Raw genomic sequence first — 21885 nt, 5'->3', positions numbered from 1 at the left:
CGGCCCGGCCCGGCCTCTCGGCTCCGGCTCCGAGGTCAGGCCGCTGTGTGGGGTGACGGCCGTGGAGGTGGGCCCGCCGTGAGCCCGGCTTTAACGGCAGCTGCCCCGGCCCCGGCCCCGGCCCCGAGGGGGAAGCTCAGAAAGCACCCGGTGGCTTGGAAATGAAGTTTATAACTTCCAGTGAAATCACCTGCTTTCCTAATTAATTGTTGGGATTTTATCCAGGCTGAATAAGTCTTTTAATGAAGAACAAGCTAATATTTTTGGATGCTTTGTCGTAATTCTTATACAAACTTGTGCCGAAGCTTTTACACTCCCTTTTTCTGTAGGTAACCTACAGATGCCTGTGTGGCTGATGTTCCCAGAGCAGGACAAAACCCCTGAGTAACAGAGGCGATGCAGCAAGTAGAAATGAGCTATATGGAACAGGGTTGCTCTGGCTATCTATACTGAAAGGAACCCTCCTTCCTTCTTAGAGATCATTAATTATCTTTTTATTTTCCCCCATTACCTCATGAAAGTAGATACTGCACGATTCTTCGTTCTTCTGCATCTGCTGTGATTCCTGCATCTGTGGTGTGTTTTGCATCTGGAAGGGCAGAACCATGGCTGTGCATATCCGGAAGCATCCCCTGGAGATTCCTCCACCATCTGAAAAGGACTGGCTGAAGGATGATGAGGAAGATTTCTTCCTGCAGGATCCTGATCGAAAGCGTGATGCGTTGCCTCAGCCCTTCAGGATGATCAACAAACTGGTGATGCTGGTTTTTGAGAATGCTATGGAAATCATTGAAAGAAGGGAGATGCTCCGAGAAGTGCAAAAACTAAAGGTCCAGCCCACAAAATGCTTTCCTACAGCTGAATTCCAGGTACAGAGCCCCTCACAGCAGAGAGAGCATTAATCACTGTAGCAGTTTTTCTAGAGAATATCCATTCAGTTGATTTTGCATTCTTCTGTTCATCACCTTCTTCAGAATCCACCACCATCTCACTGATTCACTTCAAAAGGCTGCAGCTTCTAAGCTTGTCTGACAGGTTCTGCTTCCCACCCATCTAGCACACCTCTCTGAAAAGAGAGAAGCAGATATTAAACAGCACTAAATTCACCTTCTGCTCCTCAGGCTGGCTCCACCCTTGTTTGCTGAGGAGAAGGTAATTAGTCAGTAGCATATAAATGGGCAAACTCAGCTCCGTGTTATGGTGAATACCCTAACTGTGAGCAGAAGGGCAGCGCTGCCTTCCCCATCATTTTGTGGAGGTATCCAGAAGGATACACTGGCGTCTGCTGGTGTTCTGCGATTGCCCGGAGGAGTTCAGCATCCCATGGCAGCTCTGCATTAGTGGTGGAAGGACTGAGTGCTCCTGAGTTCTTGGCCTTTAAAGCCCCTTCTGTTTATCGGAAGGGGCAAGGTGGGAGCAAACTTTCTCCTTCCCAACACAGAACAATCTCTGTGACAGATGAGAGCCTCTCCCCTGCTCTTCTGATGAAAGCTCATGCAAAATTTTTTCCCTTTAGAATAAATCAGCGTTTTCTGTTCATGAAAGACTAGGAGTATATCACTAGTATGGCCGATGTATCCTCCACTGGGGAAGCAGTTGGGTACACTCATCTTTTCCCTTTCTTGGTAGGTAACTGGAAGAGCCAATTGTCTTGCTGTGTCTGGAAAATACATCTTTGTCGGTCTGTCCGTGGGTCTGGCTGCCTTCAAGGTGTCTGACTGTAAGGAGGTCTGTGCTTGGGATGCAGTCAAGACGGAGATTTGTGCCAACCATGCCTTGGATTTGGGGAATGAGCGCCATGTCCTGCTTGCTGTGGATGAAATGGGTTAGTGTGACGTGGATTTCCTTGACCTAGCTAGGGATAGCTGTGCCCTGGAGCTGAAGAGTTGGCAGCTGCATTATGGAAGAGTGCTAAATCAGGAGGAACGTTAGAATAGCTGACAGGTTTCCTAGAAAGCCCTGCAAAGAGGGCATTAGGTAACAGGTTGTAGGGTGACAGAGTGGCCCTAGGGCCTTGTGATTAGTAGCGGGTGTGGGTTTGGTGTCCTCTCTGGAGCAGCAGAGGCAAGTGCAGAGCTGAGGGTGAAGCGCAATAAATTTTAGGCACACCTTGGACTGGACAGAAAGAACCATTTCTTCGTATGACCTCCTGCCCGTGCTTTGTTGCCACACCTGTAATTGCACAGCCCTGTGGTAAATAGGTTAGTTTGTTGATTCATCTGAAACCTATTGATTCTGGTGGAGATACTTTTCGAACTGGCTTATCCATCTCTATGTACAATCGAATGTTTGCTGGTCCTGGCATAAGGCAGCCAGCAAAAGTTTAGTGCTGGAAGCAGTGGGATATTCTTCTTTGAGCCCAGGAAAAAATGTAGTCCTGTTCACTCTCCTGCACATGTTGTAACAGCCATCTCCCAAGAGCATGGCTACCATCTGCTCACTTTCCTCCTCCTGCTACTTCTGTATTTCTGTTCCAGGGCTTGTCTGGCTCTTCTGCTTTCACAAGGAAAGCTTCCTACTGATTAAAATCCTAAATGAAGTGGTAAGTACTGAGTTAATTCCATAGACACTGGGCACAGGCTGGTAAGTAATCAATCATGAGGAGTACTAATTGCCTTCAGGAATTTCTGTCATGGACAGCAGCACTCCAAGAGTGCTGCCCAATATTTATTCCTAATCTTCCAGCAACTGGCCTGGCCTTCACCCTGTTGAGAACTGTGTAAGGCCACGGAGCTCTCTCAATCAGTGATCTTGCTTTGATGCCCACCCATTTTTCTTTGGCAGGAGGATATCAGCAAGCGAAATACTTGTGTGGAGGTGGTGCTCTCCCCGGGAGGTGATTACGCAGGAGTCCTGCTGCAAGGCAAGTGCAGGAACATGGTGTCTTGGGTGACGGCTGTTGTGTTCTAGCAGAGGGGCCAGCAGCAATGCTTTTAAAATGCTACAAGTGTTCTGGGTTCCCAGACATCCTATTCCTAACCCTCCCGGTCCCTCCTCCAGTTTAGAGAGCTGCTCCTGCCACTCCCTGTCCTCTCCAGAAGGCCTGATGTGGATCAGGACTGATCCCAAAAGTGAGCTCTCTGGAACTGGTTAGTGCAGTTCCCAGCTCCCAGAAGGCTCAGTGAAAGCAGGTTTCCCTCTCCTCTCCAGAGGTACCAAACTCAGTTCTTCCTCTGGTTTGCTACGGCTCACTTTTACACTGGAAATATGTAGACCTGAAGAATTTTCTCTGCAGACGTAAGCCAGATAGCATAGAGACAGTCTCAAAACACTACAAACTCCTTGATACAACATTCTTCTGTTTCATGGCAGCTGCCTTTGTCAACCCATTTGCTGCTAGCAGGTTTTCTGGACCCGTGTTTGGTGGAATCTGCCTGGACAAATGCTGAGAATGAGATATGTAGTATCCACAGAGAACCAGTGTGTCACCATGTCTCACTTTCTACTTTACCTCAGAGGCTACAGGTCAAATTCTTTGACTGAGTTGCTTCGTGGAATTTCTTTGGTGGATGTGGGACCTTGAGGACTTGAGCTGGAGGCTGAGATGTCAGTCTCAGTCAAGCATGTCAAGCCTTAACTGGGAGGAGAGGTGGGCTGCATGGAGTTCACAGGGATTTTATATTTCAAAAAATATCGAAATCTTCTTTTAAGGATATGAGATAACAGAGGCTGCTTGCTTGAAAAACCTTTTCTCCTCATTTCCAATTGCTCAACATGGTTTCCCAATGCAGACAGCACAAAAGCTTGGCTGGAGATCTACCGATTGCCTAAGGATTCCTGGCTGAAGGAGATGGAAAAGAGCCCAGGAGCTGCAGCAGGGCTGGCTTGCAGGGAGAGGAGGTCAAGCTGGACATCTGCGGTACAAAACAGTTCCATCTCCCACTGTGCTATTTTTTCTTATACCCTTTTGCCTACAGGTCTTTCCCCAAGCCTTGCTCCTGGAGACAGTGACAGCAAGATACAGGCTGAACAAGTCTGTCGGCCCCAGGGGGATGGAGTATATGTCGCTACAGCTGCTACAGCCGCCCATCCCACATTTCATAAGGCCTTTGTGTTATTGGGACATGTTTACTCTCCCAAGACTGGCTTTCCAATGAGGTTCCCTTGGTCCCAGGGCTGGTGTTCCTGCTGCCCCTCCCTGAAACTGGCAGCTCCTTTCCCAGCAGCGTTGCCACATCTGAGGAGGCCCTATGTAAGGGTATTCCCACAGGGCTTCTCCCTTATGTTACTGGGGGAAGGTGAAGAGGAGTGGGAATCGGGCCTGATACCTCCACTTGGGAGTCTGGTCCTGAACCAGGGTTTGTGTTTTAGACTACCTACAAGGGGGGCCTGGTGGGGTCACAGCTGAACCCGCCTGAGCACGGCAGGATCTTTGCCTGTTTGTGCTAACCACTGTCACCTCTGGTTCTTTGGCAGAAAAGTCTGGAGCTGCATGGAGATGGTTCTGCAGAGATGGTAACTGGCCCCAATGAATGTCCTGAGCTGTTATGGGGAATTTTAAATGCTGAGTCAGTGCTTAACCCTCTCCTGCATTGCTTTCACCCTGCTAGATTTCACCTCAACACACAGGCACCTTCTGCCCAGCACCTCCAGCTAACCCTCTGTGATACCTGCCTCATCACTCTGCCCTCTTCCTTCAGCAAAGACTTTCCTGGCCTTTTAAGAAGGAGCTGCTTCTCAGTCCTGTCTTCAGGGCAAACTTAACTTAGCTAAATGAAAAGCAAACACCCAGGCATTCCCTCTTTGCTGATTCCATGTAAACTACTCAAGTTCCTGCCTTTTCCTTCTCAGACATAGTTGATTATTACCCAGATCTTTTCTGTTTAGCCAAGTGTCAGTGTGGGGGGGGCAGGGGTGGTGGTGGTGAGGACATACTGGTGCTGGTCCCCTGTTAGGATTTTGTATTCCCAGCCAAGCACATATGTGACCTCCTCCAGTCCTGGGCTCTCTGAAGTAAAATCTGGTTCGTGTATTCAGCAGCACTCTCCAACCTTTAGTCTTGCTTCTCTTTTTTTTTCTTTTTTCTTTTATTTTATTTTATTTTTTATTTTCTTTTTTTAAATTATTTTTTTCTGAGCTTTGCTGTGCCCCACCCAGGCCTGTGCTGCAACAAGAGTAATTCAGAGAGATCAGTAAGATCTAGTGGAGGTTATTTAGGGCACAAAGACAGGAGGTGTCTGGGCAGGACATCCATTGTAATATTGAGAAAGTAGTGACCTCCCTCAAGCTTCTGTGTTTTGGCTTGAAGAACGAGCCTAAAACCAGTATTGCCTAGGCAGCGTCAGCTAACCTTTGCATACACTTCCTTTAGGAAGCATTTGATTCCCATGATCAGGTGAACACTTAGCAGCGTAGGGCACAACACAGTTCTCAGGCTGACATTTTTCTGTTGCAGGAGTCTCCTGTGCCTGCAAACAAAGCTGATGCAAAGCTGAGTCTCCCAGTGCTCCTGCTGAAAGTGAAGCCACCCAAACCCATTACAGGTCAGGACTGATTCCGTACGTGCAACATGCAGCCTCTTTCAGGTGGCAAAAGCAACATGCAGCCTCTTTCAGGTGGCAAAAGAATCATAGCCCTTATGACTACAGAACAGGTCAGAAAGTTTCAGTAACGTGCTCCCTGGTCCCTTCCTGACCTGTCTTTGTAGTTACATGTAATCCTGTAGTGGGAGTTGCTTCTTACCCGATCATCTCACATGTCACCTTTGTTAGCAAAAAATACTTCAGTGTGTCTTGAAGTGGGTGTCATACACCCTCGGCTTCATTGTCACCGGAGAGGGAGGTTGTTCCCTAGACCCTAGCAACCTGACAGCACCCCTAGTTCGTCACTCTGAGTCCTGAATTAATAGGAAAATGCTGAGGATGAGGAGGGAAGGGACCTTATGCTGGGACACTGTCAGGGAGAATGCCGCCGAAAGGCAAGGTGAGCTGGGTTCTCAGATGACTTGCCCTAGCCCCTGCCTTCAAATACTGGAAAATGGGCTAGTGATATGGAAAGTCCCACAGAAGAGGGACACAGAAGTGTGTCCCTCTTCAAGACAATGCCTTCAAAGTGCCTCTGAGCACTTCATGGTGTCTGCTCCATGGCGTCTGCTCCTCCAGGGCTGTACCTTTTCCCTTTGTGTTCCCAATCCAGGCAGTAGTTTTAAAAGCCCTTTGGATGCCTTGAAGAAAGTGGATGATGGCAGCATGCTTGGCTTGGGGTACAATCACCTAATCAAGGACTCCCAGTGGGAGCAGCAGGAAGCAATCTTCCGCAGCACTTATCGGGAGTATCTGGAGGCCGAGGGTGAGAGAGAGAGCAAGGAGGAGATCACCAGGTGAGTAGGAGCACCAACCAGGATTTCAGTCCATGAGACATCAACACAGGGCACTTTTCATGTGTAGATAGAAGCCTCTGTCTTAGCTTTGCCTCCTTCATCCCAAGGCTTCAGGGCAGGGGGCTACAGCCATTCTAGGTCTTGTTGCAGTGCTGCCTACTTATCAAAGCCTTTCTTTTACACATATTTCTTCCTTTTTTTCAGACATGCTACTTTTCATTTTCTCCTGCCTAGCTGGATCCTACAGGTGGGACCTGAAGTGAAAGTACAGCCAGGTAATCCAAATGGGCAAAAAGCTGTTAACCTATGAAGCACGCTGTTGCATGACATTGAGCTCCAGTTAGAGCTCAGTGGCTCTGGCTTGGGTTCACTATGTAAATTCCATCTCCAAAGACATAAGCCTCGATAAAAATGTCAGCCCTAAGACTTGTAAGTCAGTTACTGGCATGGAGTCAAACAAACTTAGCTCCATAGTTAAAAAAAAAAACACAAAACCCCCCTAAAACACCAAAAAAGATGAGGGGGCACATAGGCAAGATAAAAATAACAAACAAGGGGAGGGTTTGTTCTGGTTTAATTTCTGTGTGAGCAGAGTTTCGATAAGTCCCATCGGAGAAACCGTGAGAACTCTAATGAGAGCTTTCTAATGGTGTTTTGGTGTCCTGGATTGTTCCTTTCTTTGTCCCCAGTCTCCTTCTCTCTTTTGTCGTCCCCTTCTCTGTACCAGATGTTCCAGCTGGCATCAGTGTGCACTGGGATGGAAGCCACAATCTCTGCTTCTACTTACTAAACCGTCCACTCAAGGAAAAAGTGGGTAGGAAAGTCTTGCTTTCTGTAGCAGAGCACTCGGTGGGGAGTGGGAGTATTCAGTGGCCAGTGGCTGTCTTTCAGCCAGATCTTCATGATTCAGGAAAATGAGGAATGGGGAGGAGAGCTGCCTCGTATCTTGTGGGTTAGGCTGGCATTTGGATTGTGGGGCTCCATGTTGCACAGGCTGGCAGTATTTTTAGTGAAGCCAGTCTGGCAGGAGACCGCAGAATGGTGCATGTTTTATTGGGAAACTGGATGCTAGCACCATGAGAGAGAATGATCTGCACCTTCTTACAGTTGTCTCTCTTCATGTCCTTCTGTTTAGACTCTGATCCAAAACCTGATGTTGTGTGGCCATGTGCAGCTCCAATTGCATGCTCGGCTGTCAGTTCCTGCTCCAGGTACCTGGCACTGGCATGTGAAGATGCAACAATAACTATTTGGGATAAACACCTAGGTGAGCTTGCCCTTTGGGACTGTGTATTGGGATCACTGTGGATAAATTGCTCCCTTCCCTAGGAGTTTGAGGCTCTGGCTTGATGTGAACAAGGGACTGGCAGTGAGTTTACAAGCAAATCTGAAAATAGTTTGGACTCACTTGTTCATCGGATGCTTGGCCAGAAGTTGCCAATGCAGCGTGACTGCCCTAGCCCTTGCAGAACCATTCCCATCCACAGCAATGCAGGGGCTGTGAACTGCTGCAGCGAGGACTGACAGCCGTCTTGCCCCAAGGCTGTGAGACAGTGACGGTCACTGCTTTACCACTGCACCCTCAGGTCATCTTTGAGGCTGTTGTGGCATCACAGTCCAGGCTGCCATCAGTACTAGTGTACTAGTGTCATCCTGCCATGGTGCAGGGATTCTCCTGGCAGAAGAAGATTCTTCTGCCATCAGGATTGTTCTGGTGGTTGCTGCCCCTGAGCAGGCCACAGTCCAAGCTAAGCTTTCCTTGGATAAATTGCCAATTCCTTTTTCTTCCTAAACGGCGCTCTTTTTTTTTTTTTTTTTTTTTTCCCCCCCTGCTTCCCCAGGATACCCACTGTCTGTGACTGCCATTCTAGAGGAACGTCTCATCCGTAGTATCCACTTCCTGCAGAGTTCTGCAGCTGGCAGAGACGAGACACCTTGTCCTGGTACAGATCTTGCCTGTCCCATCGTGCAGCTTCTAGTGCTGTGTACAGACAGCTCTTTCTATTTGGTGAAAGCACCCAGGGCCGGGAAGTCCAGCATCACGCTCCTGGCAGACAGGTGAAGTAGACTCTGATAGACCTCACTCCAGCCAAAGAAACCACGTGGTGTAGTGGTCAGGTCCAGCAGGGAGCCCCAGATTTCTGTGGAGTAGAGAACTTTCTACTGCTTTTATCCAGATAGCTCTGCCATGTTGCTGTCAGCAGCAAGTGTGGTTTTGCTAGGAGTTAGTTCCAGTGCTAAAATCCAATGGTTACACCAGAATTAGGGGTGTTTCTGGGTTCTTCTATGCACCAGAACACAAGTGCTTGTAGTACTGCTCCAGGCTGATGTTCAACTATCTGGGTGTCTGCCAGGTACCCACGGGAATTTTTTCTTCTCTCTTCTGCCCTTGCCAGAATAACTTCCCCCTGGAAGTCGGAATAAGCATTTCTTGCCATCTTCCTATCAATTTTATGTTCACTTATCCTCTTGGTTTGAGGAGAAGGGTCAGCTTTGGGGAAGCTGCTGCTCTGAAGGCTATGGTTTCATGCCTCCACGACAGGCAGGGGATTTGTATCTCCAATATAGTTCCTAGGCAGGTATGCACAGGGACAGGCCTTGGGGGGTCCTGCCCAGGAGGAGGCAGGCTTTGTCTCCATAGGGAAGGGGCTTGGCTGGAACTTTATGCCAGCCCGTGTGCCACAAACTGCCACTGTCATTATCACAGCCTCTCAGTTTGTGCCAGGTACATGAAACAGTGGCATAAGCCTGAGTCTGTTTTACAGGCCTGAAGATCCAAATCTTGCTGTCAGTGCCGTGGTGCCTGTCCTGGCATTCCCCAGTGCAGTGAGTATTACTGCCAGCTCTCTTTAAGAACTGGGTGGGAACACAGGTCCATCTGGCCTAGGATCCTGTTTCCAATAATGGCTGTAACTGGGTGCCTAGAATATAAAGAACAGGGCGATCAGATACGGTACTGCCTTCACATGCTTTCCCAGCCTCCAACTATTTTTAGCATGGGGACTTCCTGTGCCAGTTACAGATCTGTATGTAGCTGGTAACTCTCAAAGGATTTCTCTTCTATGACCTTACTCAGTATCCCCTTGCACCCATGTCCTCTAACGACCACTGAGGTGGGAGGCACTGGAGGCCCTCTGCACATGGACAGGTCCATCTGCAAAGGTGAGAGGCTCCAGGCATGAAGCTTCAGGCATCAGGGTCGCATATGAGAGGGCATCATGGTGAGGAGAAGTTGCAAGCACAAATCCAGCCAGACCTTTCAGGTGGCCTCAAAGTTTTCAGGCATGGGGAAGAAAAGACTAAAAGCTGCTCACCAGAGCCAGCCATGCAGAAGGCTGGATCTAGTTCAGTTCTAACCTGCACTCCTGCCCCTTCCCAATCCCAACCTGCAGCAATTCCAGTCCGAGTTCCCTGCACAGCCTGTTCTTGATCTGCTGTGGCCCTATGACTACTGGGCAGGCAAAGAAAACAGCATCATGTTTGGGGATGTGAAGTCCTGAACGTCATTCCCTGTCCTTTCTAGAAAATACTTTTCACCTCTCTTACATCCATTTCTAAGTGTCAACTTGCTGTTTCAGGCCCTGGTCTTCACCTGGGATGGCACAGTGTCCCTGATGAACACTGCCACATCACAGACTGTTTACTGCTTCAGTACTCCACCTTCTCATGCTGTAGCATCCCCCTGGCAGCCAGTGTTCACAGTGGATAGTGTGAATTGGTGCCTGCTGCTTCGAGGTGGGTAGCACCTTGGAGTGGTCTTAGATACATGGTCACTGGGTGCATTCAGCTGTGCACTGATCCTTGATAGTTCTTCTTGGATGACTCCTGATGCAATAGCACACTGTTCTTTTTTCTGTCTAGGAGATAAGCAGCAGCAGGCAGATGCATTGGCACAGAGCAGAGCCAGTCACAGCACCATCTTCATTTTTGACTTCAACTCCCACCCACTGAAGGAGGCTTTCCCAAAGGAACCAGATTTGCCTCTCAAATCCTTGCAGAACCTGCCATGGATTGAGAGATGTAACATTTTCTTACGTGATAGGTAAGGTTCTCCTTCTGCCTGATAGGTAAGTGCACCTGCATTATTGTAATCTGTGGTGTGGCTCAGGTCCATGCAAGGTGTCACCCTGGAGCTTCTGGGTTCTTATGTGCACTGTGACAGATTTATGTCTGGGTAAGGTAGCTGGATTCCTGACAGCCACCCAGAACCCTTCCTCCTCTCCCTTCTGTCCTCCATAGAACAACTTAACAGCTGTAAATCAGGATGCCTGGGGCAGGCTTGTCATTCCAGGTAGAGAAGGCTTGCTAGTTCTGATGTGCTTTTGTGCAACGCAGATTGTGCAAGCTTGTCAGGGAATATGATCCTCACTTAAGTGTCTGCCTCTTCCTTTTGACCCCACAGCCAGGCAGAGCTGGGATCTCTTTGTACCTTGCTCCTCTCCTCCATTCCTAGGTTCATTTGATGTTTAAGCAGATTTGTGTTGGAGGTTTCCTGGTTTGACAAGGTCCCCAGCACCCTCAGCCCGAGGTTGCAGTGAGTTTAGCTGATGCATTGAGTTCATGCCGTCAGTAGATGGCAATGTGACATCTCTTATTGGGTGACCTTTTCCTTGAATTCCGTCTTTTGGGAACCTGGAGCCAGATCCGTGTCAATGATACTCTGTTTGTTCTTTTCACTATGCCTTAATTCTCCAATTTGAAATGGAACAGGTGGGTGCAGGTATGACCTTACAGCACATATTACCTGGTAGCCTTCCCTAATTCCTTGTCTCCAGGGTGAATCCTGTGGTGTTGTCTGGCTAGCTAAGTGCAGAAAAGTTTCATCCTGTGCTACCAGCTGCCAGTTCTGTCCCTCCTTCTCATAAAGCTGGAGAAGAGACTCTTGTCTGCCTTATACCAGAAAAACTGGGGATACATCACCTCCGGGGATATCTTACTCCCTGGGTACTGAGAGCTGATGCCAGAGCAAAGCAAATACAACTGCAGTGAGACCCTGTGTCTACAGAGGCTAACGGGTAAAGAGAAATATGGAGGTCATTGCTGTCAAGAGCAGTAAGCTCAGCACACAGCTGAGTGGCATGAGGGGATGACTGAGGTTTTTTGGACGCAAGAAGTCTGAACTGCTTAATTTGTAGTGAGCCCCAGGGACCCTTGGGGGAACCGGGCTAAAGTGGTCTGAGCACCAGGGGAATGGCAGGGGCTGTTTTAACCACACTTTTGTTTCCTCGTTAGGCAGCAGAGCCTGCTGGGACTCAGGGAGCAGTTGCCCGAGTACTGGAGTCGGCTGCAGGCACAAGCAGCTGCCATGGACAAGGAGAGCCAGAAAGTGAAGGGACAGAAGAAGCCATAGTCAGCCTTGCATCTTGAGGGCCAGGCTCTGCACCATCACAATCCTGCAGACCCATGATCCAGCACCGATATTTTGACAGCAACTCTATTCAAATCTATCCTGCTGCTGTCCAGCCTGGGGCAATTTGTAATCTGAAATAGCTGCTTGCCTGCTCAGCCACGAGGATCTGTGCCCTGCCTCTCTCCTTACCTAACCCTCAGCCTGTTCCAGCAGGGTTCAGCCCCTCCTCATCAGAGACAAACACTACTGATGGAAGAGTCTTGAGGTAGGAAAGGCCTCTCATCGAGGTGGCAGACCCAACACCTGTGTGGTTCAGCTAAGTATTTGTGCTGGATCTCTGAGTCCTCCCAGAGACCTGGAGCATCAGAGCAATGTGGTATGTTACAATGTCCCTCCTTAATAAAGCCTTTTTTCCAGTAAAAGTCTCTTGCTCTTCATAGGACCGGCATTTTATCAGACTCTGATGTTCTGCCCTTCTGTTGCTGGGGCTCACCAATGTGTCTCATCTTCTGCTCTGACCCAGATGGGCAGACAGCAGCATCCTTGTGCTTAGAAAGAGACCTGGTCTTTTCAAACCAGGCAGCAAATCAGCCATGAAGGTGTCATCCCCCAGAGCATAGCAGTGCCAAGCAGCAGTGACACTGCAGAGCGTGTCAGGCCTGACCTAGGCTGTTTTGCAGTCTAGTTGGGTTTTTTTGACTTCAAAGCAGGCAGTTTTGGGATAAGACTGCTTAGGAATTGCAGCCTTGAAATGTGCAGACAAGCTCTCTGAGTTAAGGTCAGGCTAGAACTGGTGTTAGAGCCAAGAATTGATGTCACTGAGGAGCTGGACAGAAGCTGGGTGGTTCAGAGAAGTCAGGGCTGTGCTGAGCCAAAGACAGGCCAGGAGCATGGCCAGCACGTTGGTCAAAGGCCATAAAAAGCTGAAGCATCCCTCCTCCAGGCAACACAGGACAAAGAACTAGCGGGGACAATGCAAGGCCAAGCATCCATGTATTTATTTCTTACTTCAGAAGTGTATTAAGTTAGTAGTTTGCCCTGTATAATTGACAGATGTGGCAAAAAAGTATGCAGGCTCCCTGGTCAGTCTTTCACTTGTCGGTATTTTCAGGTCTGTAGTCCCATGGGAGACTGGCAGCATCTAGACATTAGCTGCAGAGTTTGATTGCTCAGTCGGAGGCTGACAGCTTACCTGCGTTTTGCACCAGGCATCTTTATTGCTCTTCAGACAGTCAGAGGTCCTCTGGAACCTGAGGGGCTATCAGGGAGGTGACCCAAAATGTCCATTCTCAAGCATAGCAAACATACGCTTTCTCGAGCATAAAACCCATGAGAAAGCCTCAGTCTTTTTACAGCTGATCGTGCTTGCAGGATGACTACCTAATCCACGAAGAATCTGACAAATCTGCCAGCAGCCACTCCAATCTGTGTGCATGGGTGAGCTGTATTTTTTCCAGGTCTCCCTCTAATGACTCCCCCAAAGGTTCAGCAAAGCATCAATGCAGGGTGCCAGGGATTCAGCACGGACTGAGCTATGTAGACACTGCCATGGCAAGGTCCCATTTCAGTTTTTTATAGCAAGTTGTCTTGTTTTGGACCGAGTTTTGATAAGAGATCTCAGCTTATCCTCTGGAAATAGTCAGCCAGTCTGTTGTGGAGGTAGGAAAGGGGAGAAGCATTCCACTTGTTTCACAGTCTCAGATGCCTGGTTTTGCTCTGGAGAAGGACAAGATATTTGAATAATTTGCTACCTTTGTGAAGGGCTTTCAGGGCCATAGTAAAGCCTTTTGTCCTGTCATTTTCCATCTGCCACAGATTACAGCTTCGCAGCTCATCTGATTGTTATGGATATTGATACTGGCTTATATGAGCACTTGCCATCTGCTTCAGTGCAAAGTCAAGCGGGTTTGCTCAAACCACCTTCAATGCCTGTTTAAACTGAGCCACCTGGGTCAGCACTGAAGTGAACAAGGAACAACCCTTGATCCTCTTTTCTGTTCTTGCTGTGGTGGCAGTAACAACTTAATTGTTTTGTTTCTGTGGTACTTTAAGAAACAATGGACCTTCTGCCATAACTGGGCACAGGGGATAACTCAAGGCAGGAATTCCTATTCCTACATTGCTTCCCGTGCTGCAGAGAGCCAGCACAACTAATATGTGGCCCCTCAAACCGCATCTTGCTATTTGTGCAAATGTAAAGGGCTTGGGGATCTGTGCCCTTAATCCTGCCCGATCTGCTTTCCACCCAGAAGAGGAGCAGGGCTTCCCTAGCATCAGAAGAAGAGGCAGGACAGGATCTGCTAAACAGTTAGATGTACTATGCATCCACCAGTTTGCGTGTATCCATCCCAAGATGTGCTTGTTTGTTTGCAGTTTGAATTTGCTCTAAAACTCTAATCGTGTGCTTGGCCAAGATAACCAGGAGCTGGCAGGCTCCACAGAGAAAGGAAAACAACAAGCAGCTGCAGGAGGCTGATGAAGAGCCTTTGTTTTTACTCATGACTTCAGCAGGGGACCATTTGTTTCCTGCTTCTTTGAAGGGATACAGAAAAATTGGTATGATCAGTGTGTTGACATGTGCGTTGGTGGTGGAGCTGTATGCTGAGCTCTGCAGCACGTTCTGGAGAGGACCTGAGGCACCTGATTGCTTATTCCAAAGATGCTGTCCTTGCCAGCTATTCTTCCATTCCTGGTCACTCTGTGAGCTGTAGGTCTGAGCCAATTTGAGCTATTCTGCTGCTGGAAACTATAGAAAGGCCTTGAGAGGTATCACAAATATCACCATCAAAAGATGGAACTGTAAGAGTTCTGGCTGGGCCAACTCCTAGCTGAGTGCCAAGTTCAGTGAACTCAGAGGTGCTACCTGGCTATAATAGGAGCAATTTGGCTCTGTATTAAAAAAAAAAAATAAAATCAGTTGGTGGATTGAGAAGGATTGTGAGAGGGAGGAAGAGGAGCTCAGATCCACAGAGAGGCGCTCGAGCAGCATGGTTCCAGCAGAGCCAGGTCACTGCCCAGCCATGCGGAGATGGTTTCTGTGGGAGAGGAGGCTGTTGTTTAATCTCACTAAATTATCTGCTGTTCTCTGCAAGAAGCCAAATGTCATCTTCTTTGCATACTTGCTTGTGCTGTGGAAGCAGAGGAAATCAAAGGCTGATCTGATAAGATTCCCCCGCTCCTGAGGGCCAGCAAAGGTTCGGGCTGTTTCAGTAAGCCATGTCTGTGCTGCTGGAAGGAGTGTTGTCCTCAGAAGAGCCGAAATGTTGTGTGCTACGGGAGCTGCACTCCTCGCATTCGTGTTGCCAGCCTTAATGCAACAACCCACACATCCCCTGGTGCCTCACCACGTACAACCTGAAGCCACCCTAAGGAGGAATCTGCAAAGCCCTCTGTGTGCTATCTGGGCAAGTAATGTCCCTGCAAGACACTGTGGGACATGCGGTGGTGCCTAGGGCGGGGCAGTCCCAGCAAGTGCTTGCTCTGTTTGCTCTGCAAGTAGGGACGTACTCGGGTGTAGGGGCATCACAAGGCCAAGCTTCCTCCCCTGCTCTACGAATTTGTGGCTGGATATAGGTGAACCAGGTATCGCGTCCCATTCCTAATTGCTCAAATAGCTCTCGTTGTCCAAACTAGTGTTGCCTCATTACCTCTAATGCCACTTCCCTGTACCAGGGTACAGCTTCTCATCTTCCTTTAAGTCCAGGCTATAGCTGTCGAGTTGTGCTGTTCAGTCAAGCTATGCAGGCTAACTCTTTCAATCTTCCCTAATGCATCGTGCCAGATATCTCATTCTGGCATAATTTTGGGTTTCTGCAAACCCCTTCCAGTTTGTTCCTGTTTCAGTTCCAGTTTCTCGTTGTCCAGTGTTTCTGGTACTGCTCTGTCTATGACCTGGTGCAATATTCATGTGTGGTCACTCACAGGGCAAGGGGAGCCTGGTTCAGCTGGCCTTCAGACCTGATTTTGCAAGAGCAGGATCATTGGCTGGGATGAGAAATGAGCTGTGTTTTCGAGGCCAAAATACAGGAGGAAGTTGGCTGAGCTTAGCTGAGGGTGCTAGAGAGATAAGAGATTTGCATGATGACTAGGGTGATGCTGTGTTTTGGCTATTGCCCCGTGGATTTACAGGCACTTTATGCAACTGAAGACAGGCAGGGCTCGTGCTGTGAAGAACTCGCACCCTACGTAAGCCAAGTGCTGGGGCCGGGGTGTAGCGCAGCAGACTGGTTGTGCAGTAGGGGAGGATTTGTCATGGCAAGAGCCAGGTCTTCACGCGGCACACCTCTGTGCAGTGCCACGCGTTGGCTCCGTCCCAGGAAAGTCCATGCTTTAAGAGGAGGGGAAGGCGAATGACTCATGTCACTGCAGGGCTGCTGATGAGGCAGGAGGGAAATGTACAGTATCTGAATGGCAAAGTGGCCTGGCCTGCCAAGTGTGAAACGCTTCGACCGCCTCGAGCACGTCAGGCTGAACAGCTTGTTTTATTAGAAACTTCCTGTCAGCCCGCTTGAGCCAAGGGCAGCTCTTCTGCATGCAAAGGGCTGGATGGGTGTTGGGGGGAGAGGGAATAGGTGTGCGTTGTGAGGGGGTGTGCACGGGAGATGGAGATCTGTAGGGGGAAAAAAACAACTCCCGCGCTGAGCAATGAGGAAGAAACAGTGATTAGGCAAGGAAGAGGAACCTGCCAGGTTGCAATCCTGACCTAACAACCAATTTATAGGATAATATAGCACAGTAATGCAGGGTAAACACTAAGTAGAGGCCGTTTCTGAATTCCTTTTTGAAACACAGTGATCATTTAAAAACATCCGGTATCCTAATTTTACACTGCCCATCATAGATGCCAACACAGCCTGTGGTAAATTGCCCCAGTTGTTAAACTACCTGTGGTGTTTGAATTTGCACCCTGTTTCTAATCTGAATAGGTCACGTTCCAGCTTCCAGTCACTGGACCTTGCTGGATCTCTGGGAGATGGAAGAGTCCACCAGCAAAGGGTGCGGTTTGTGTGGAGAGACTTACAAGCCATGTATGTGTGCAAAGCAGATGCAGGGAGACGAAACAGTTCTCAGTGTCCATGGTGGAGCAAAGTTGTGGGTTCAGGTTAGGTATGAGGGGAAATTTGTACTGGCTGTGAGGGCAGCATTAGCACAGTTTTTCTGGGGAGTCGTGCAGCATCCCTCAATGGAGGCCTTCTCAAACATCTGCCAGGAATGCCATCGTATAGACCTTGCCCTGGCCAGCGAGATTCACTAGTATAGAATCATAGAATCATTTGGGGTATAGGGGGGACTCTTGAGTTCTTTCTAGCCCAAATTTCCTGTGATTCTCAATTTTTAGAAGTGAAATGGTCTGGGTTCCTGAAGCCTTCCCCGTACATTCTGTGCTCGGGTCCTTGCTCTCCAGGAAGGCTATAACATACGCTTAGTGTGGCGGAGCAAAATGAGAAGAGTATTTCACCCAGTTCCTGGGGCAGTGCAGAGAGGCAACAGGAGAGGGGAGACAGACCAGGAAAAAGATTTGCAATTGCCTAAATAGGAATTGAATACTCAATTCCGTTACTAGTAGCTTTTGCCCTTTATGGATCTCCCCCATGACAGACTGCTGGCAGAGACTGCAGCAGTGATGGTGGATGAGACGGGACTAAACAGATCTGCCAGGCTGTACTTCCCTCCCTCTTCAATAGCTCTTACCCTTCCCAGTACTACTTCGCAGCGAGCAGGCAGTGGATACTACACTTTTGTCATCTCTTTTTTTTTTTCTCCTGGTGCTGTCTCTGTGGAAGTTCGTATTTTAGCAATTCATTTTCTTAAAAATATTTCTGCTAAAAGCATTACCAGAAGGTCCCTTGGCACTGGTAAATGTTTGCAAAATTTGAATTGTATCGATCAGCGTTGTGGACAAGCACCCTTCCTGCAGATTATATGGGAGACAGTGCTGCTGAGTGGAGTAACAAGGGGTAAAGCAGGTATGAGTGATAAAAGGAGGAAACCCTGAGTTATTTGGCTTTGCTATGATCACTTTAATCAGCAGTTTTCAGGAACAAGTTGTATTTTTCTTCAGTGCACATTACCAGTGTTGTAAATCATCATTCCTCAGGGATCAGAGAGGCTGAGGTTATTTACTTGTTGGAACCAGAGTGAACAGATAAAGATAGAGACTTACACATTTCCTTTACAAAATGAATCTGAATCAAAAGCCTTCCTCTGTATATTCTCCAGCTCTTGAGGGAAAACCTGAAATCCAGCTCTGGATTTTACACTTGCATCTCGCTATGACCACGCTGATCCTAATCTTCCAGCTTCGGGAAGAAAATATAGAGCCTAACTGTCATTTAGGCTACCTGTTCTGCTTGTGCACTTCCATTTAAGTCAGTCTTAACAACACTTTCTCTTACTGAACAGGTCTCATTATAACATCATTATTTTGTTGAAAGACATGCATCTCGTTGCCTCGTTCCAGAGCTTCCAGAGGAAAAATGCTAATACAGTCTGCGGTTTGATTATCATTGTGGTGACAGTTGTTTTCCCATTTAATTTTGACTTTGCTTTCATTCTTTGGGAACCGAGCAACAGCTAGAGCCCCTCTCCCTCTTTCAAAGATGCTATCCTGCAGCTAGGAAATATTTAGCAAGGCATTGGGGCAACAGAACAGACACATAAAAGGCACATAATGAAATATAATGAATTATTGGCGAAAAGATCAACCAATTAATGCTTTCAGCTGTTGCAGCGCAAAAACCTGTATTTCCTCCCCCAAAGGTAGATCAAGCACTGTTATGAATTCCTAAAGCCTCTTTAGAGAATTTAAATGCATCTTCCAGCTCTAAGCTGTGGACTCATGTAGTATTCCAGCAATAATATTTTCCCAAGGATGAACTGTTCCTGAACAGAATGGCCACCGAAGTGAATTTCATATGTGGGGGATTTCAAGCCAGCAGGAGCTTATAGTTCTGTAAGGCATGTATCATCTGTTGGAAAGTTAAGCGTTTCCCCAAGAAGTCTGAAAAAAATTCTGTGATGATATTTTCAAATTTTGAGTACAAACCCAGTGTTTTTTTCACTTGTCTTTGTTACCTAGTTAGAGGCACAGGGTGAAGAAGGAATAAGAAATCTAAGGAAGTAGGTTTTATTTTTTGGTTTTCTCAAAGGAGAAATATTGCCATATTTTGTTTCATTAGTTTAAAGAAACACAATCCTTTTCACTGAAATGGTCTTCTGAGCAAAAGCTTGTTTCAGCAAGCTCCATGCACATGCTCAGTACTTTGGGAAAGAATAGAGGTGCGGTTTTCAAAAAAAAAAGAGTGATCTTGGATGCCTTTACCTTGTGATACTCAACTAGAGTTCCTTCAAATGGACTGTTTTCATTGTCCCCAAAAGGCCTCCTTCAAATCACATCAGAGTCTTTTAAGGTTTTTCAGATGGACCTAAGATATTTGCCTAGAAAATGCACTGAAGATTTGGCTGTCATTCACGTGAGGAAACAACTCAATTTTCCATTGCCCCATAAAATTGCACTGGGCTAATGCTGCAAGGGCCATTTGACTTGGGCAGTTTCAATGTCCACCTGAGACTGTGAAATGAACTTCCCTGGGTCAAATTCACTCCTTGTTTGGCTTCCCTGAATGTGTTGACTTCAGTGGATTTACACCAGAGAAAGAAAATTTCCTATTTAAATCAACAGGAGGATGCTTTAGTTACCTGCAGCCACACAGCAGATTTATAAGCGAGCAGAAGGTGAGTTTTACTGGAGGACCCTCCATCTGTTCCCCAGGCATTGCGTCAAGGGTACGTTTGCAGAGCATGTCCTTAGCCATTGGGCTTCACTGCTTCGGAGCAAGGGTCTGCTAATCCACAGTGGCTCTCAGCATCTCCAGGCCAAGGCAGAGCCTCATGGGCTTCCAACAAGGCTTTCTCCTGGAGCAGCATGGCCACCCCAGCTCTGAAATGTGGCAAAGCAACGATTATATTTATCAGCCTACTTGAACATTAAGTTCTGGGTAAACCATCAGCTGAGCCCTGCGTTTGCTGCAACCCCTTGGGCAGAGCCAAGGGCCTGGAATCAGAAAAGCTGAAGAGGGCTGACATTGCGGACACATCTGCAATTGTTGTGCCTGCAGCCCTCCCTGCTACAGCTCCGGGCTGGTGACACAATGGCTCATGTGGATGAGATGGTCCAGCAGAGAGGATGCAGGCAGTGCCCAGGCAGGGGCAGGAACCTGGAAATTGCCTCCCACCGGCAGCACATTGCTGAGAGAGGAAGGGGATTTTGACCTAAATCTGCTGGAGACTCAGGGGCCTTCTGGGAAGGATGCTGAGGAGGGCAGGGAGCTGCAGGATATTCTCCTTTTCAGGAGCAAATGCCTTTTATGCAATCATTTCAGACCTCCTCTTGGCTTCACTGCCCTCCCCATGACAGTGAGGCTGATTATTTGTGCTAATGTCCTCATCTCTGGTGAACAATATTGCTGCTATATTTAATATGAGAGAGGGTTATTACAGTATTATCTAGAATGAGCCATAACCATTATAGGTTGCTCTGTATCTCAAAGCTAGCTTTAATTAAAACTGCCAATAACTTTTGAGCTCCTTGACTTCTGGAGTTGAAGCAAAGGAACAAGATGCTCAGGTGGTTTCGTTTGATTGTATAACTAATTATTAGAAGGTGGAATCAGGTTCACTGGCAGCTGAGCCGTGCAGTTTCCATGCTAGCTGTGGGTCCATCAGAGCCTGGCTAGGCTGGCCTTCCCAACATGCTTGTATATTTGGGAGCAGGTTATCATTTCCACAGGCCCATCCATGGAAGCAGATGTTATCCTCCATCACTCCACTCCACTCCACTTGATTTTATTATGAGCCAAAACTGTGGGAATTCATCTTGCCTGGGATGCTATTTGATCAAACGCCCCAGTAACTAGAAATAAAGAACTGGGTCCTCAGCGATTGCTCCGTCTGGAGTAAATGCAGAGAGTTTTCCTGCCCCCTCCTGAACTTCAGCAAACTTGGACATCCCATCTGCTGCTCTACCAACACGTGTGACAGAGTATGAGGTCATGCCTCCCTTTACCTGCAGAAAGTAGAAAAGAGCCTCACAAGCACGATATTAAAAGACTGAAATGAACATGCAATTAGAGATCAGAGAAGCCTTCTTGCAGGAAAGTGCTAATTAGTCCAGTCAGAGATTTCTATGTCTCTCTTTCCCTGTGCACATCAGAGTTCAAGCTTTTGATAGTCACAGTAAACTTGGAAAATCCATGTATATCCAATGCCTGACGGCTGGTATAAACTACGTAATCAATCTTCTTTACTTAGACCTTTGCCTACGACCTACATGCGATCAATACGCAAAGGCAGCAGAGGTGAGCTCGGGGCCGTAGCTGACACTGAAGGCAGTTTCCAGTTGGACACACTCATTGGTTTGAAGCGATTCTCCCTTTTACCACATCCCTCCTCCACCCTCTCGCCCTGTGAGACTGTGGACGTATTTGAGAAGCTACAGGTAACGCATGGGGCAGATTTCTGCAGGGAGAGGGAAAAGTGACTGGGATTTCATGCACATTAATGCAGCTTTGAGAGGAGAGGACCACTTCAACCCCAGAATCAAAAGGGCATAACGAAGAATTAAATGACCTTTTCCTCCCACTTCCTCTGCCTGTGCTTTGTCTCCTGAATATCACCTGGTACGTGGCAAGTTTTCTTCCTTGACGTCAGTCAATGGGCAATTTTCCCACCTCCAGAAATGATGGGTTTCCACTATTCACGAGCACCTCCCATGTGCCAGTACACTTAGTCCTGTAATCACTACCTCCAGGAGAAAAATCATCCCAGATTTACCCTTGTAGGAGACTTACACTCAGATTTACAGCCTGTCCCTTTCCTCGGGGCATAGGGACAATCCTACACCATTACATGCTTTGAATAATCTGGAATCCCACCAAGTCATCCATCCCATTGCTGCAATGATGTGATTAGAGGCCTTTGTAAGCAACCGTGTGTACTTTGGCTTTATTTTGGTATCTAATCAGTTCGCATTGAATCAGAATTAGTACCGTAATATGAGGAAAAAGGCAGCGTATTTGTTTGGGAAAATAAAGGCAGGCAACGATGGTATGTGTGAGTGATATTCCTTCTTAACTGTGCCATGAAACCATTTTTTCTCAGCCTGAAACTTCAGTCTCGATTTCCTTAATAGCCAGTTCTTTCATTTTGTTCTCCTTGT

At 47.7% G+C, this 21885-nt stretch overlaps 1 protein-coding gene across 3 annotated transcripts; it reads left to right on the top strand.

The window, feature by feature from the left end:
• The first annotated feature begins 114 nt into the window (after positions 1–114).
• WDR93 (WD repeat domain 93) lies at positions 115–12091 on the top strand. Of its 3 annotated transcripts, none has more exons than XM_075504203.1 (16): positions 115–869; positions 1630–1825; positions 2478–2542; positions 2785–2863; positions 3732–3859; positions 4417–4455; positions 5396–5483; positions 6136–6319; positions 6524–6594; positions 7047–7133; positions 7455–7586; positions 8161–8377; positions 9085–9145; positions 9898–10054; positions 10181–10361; positions 11552–12091. In XM_075504203.1, the coding sequence occupies exons 1-16, from the start codon at positions 606–608 to the stop codon at positions 11667–11669; spliced, it is 2067 nt and encodes a 688-aa protein (XP_075360318.1). In that variant the 5' UTR covers positions 115–605; the 3' UTR covers positions 11670–12091. The 3 variants fall into 3 exon arrangements, with proteins under 3 accessions (XP_075360318.1, XP_075360319.1, XP_075360320.1); XM_075504204.1 differs by having other exon boundaries at positions 2785–2867; positions 3736–3859; XM_075504205.1 differs by lacking the exons at positions 8161–8377; positions 9085–9145; positions 9898–10054.
• The last annotated feature ends 9794 nt before the right edge of the window (positions 12092–21885 follow it).

This window comes from Mycteria americana, chromosome 6, assembly GCF_035582795.1.
Source record: "Mycteria americana isolate JAX WOST 10 ecotype Jacksonville Zoo and Gardens chromosome 6, USCA_MyAme_1.0, whole genome shotgun sequence".
NCBI lineage: Eukaryota > Metazoa > Chordata > Aves > Ciconiiformes > Ciconiidae > Mycteria > Mycteria americana.
This window is presented reverse-complemented; position numbering and strand designations above follow the sequence as displayed.

Coding starts and splice junctions, on each gene's coding strand:
- WDR93 (XM_075504203.1), top strand. CDS start 606: ATGGCTGTGCATATCCGGAAGCATCCCCTGGAGATTCCTCCACCATCT. Junction 1,826..2,477: donor GCTTGCTGTGGATGAAATGG/GTTAGTGTGACG, acceptor TTTCTGTTCCAG/GGCTTGTCTGGCTCTTCTGC. Junction 10,362..11,551: donor AACATTTTCTTACGTGATAG/GTAAGGTTCTCC, acceptor TTTCCTCGTTAG/GCAGCAGAGCCTGCTGGGAC.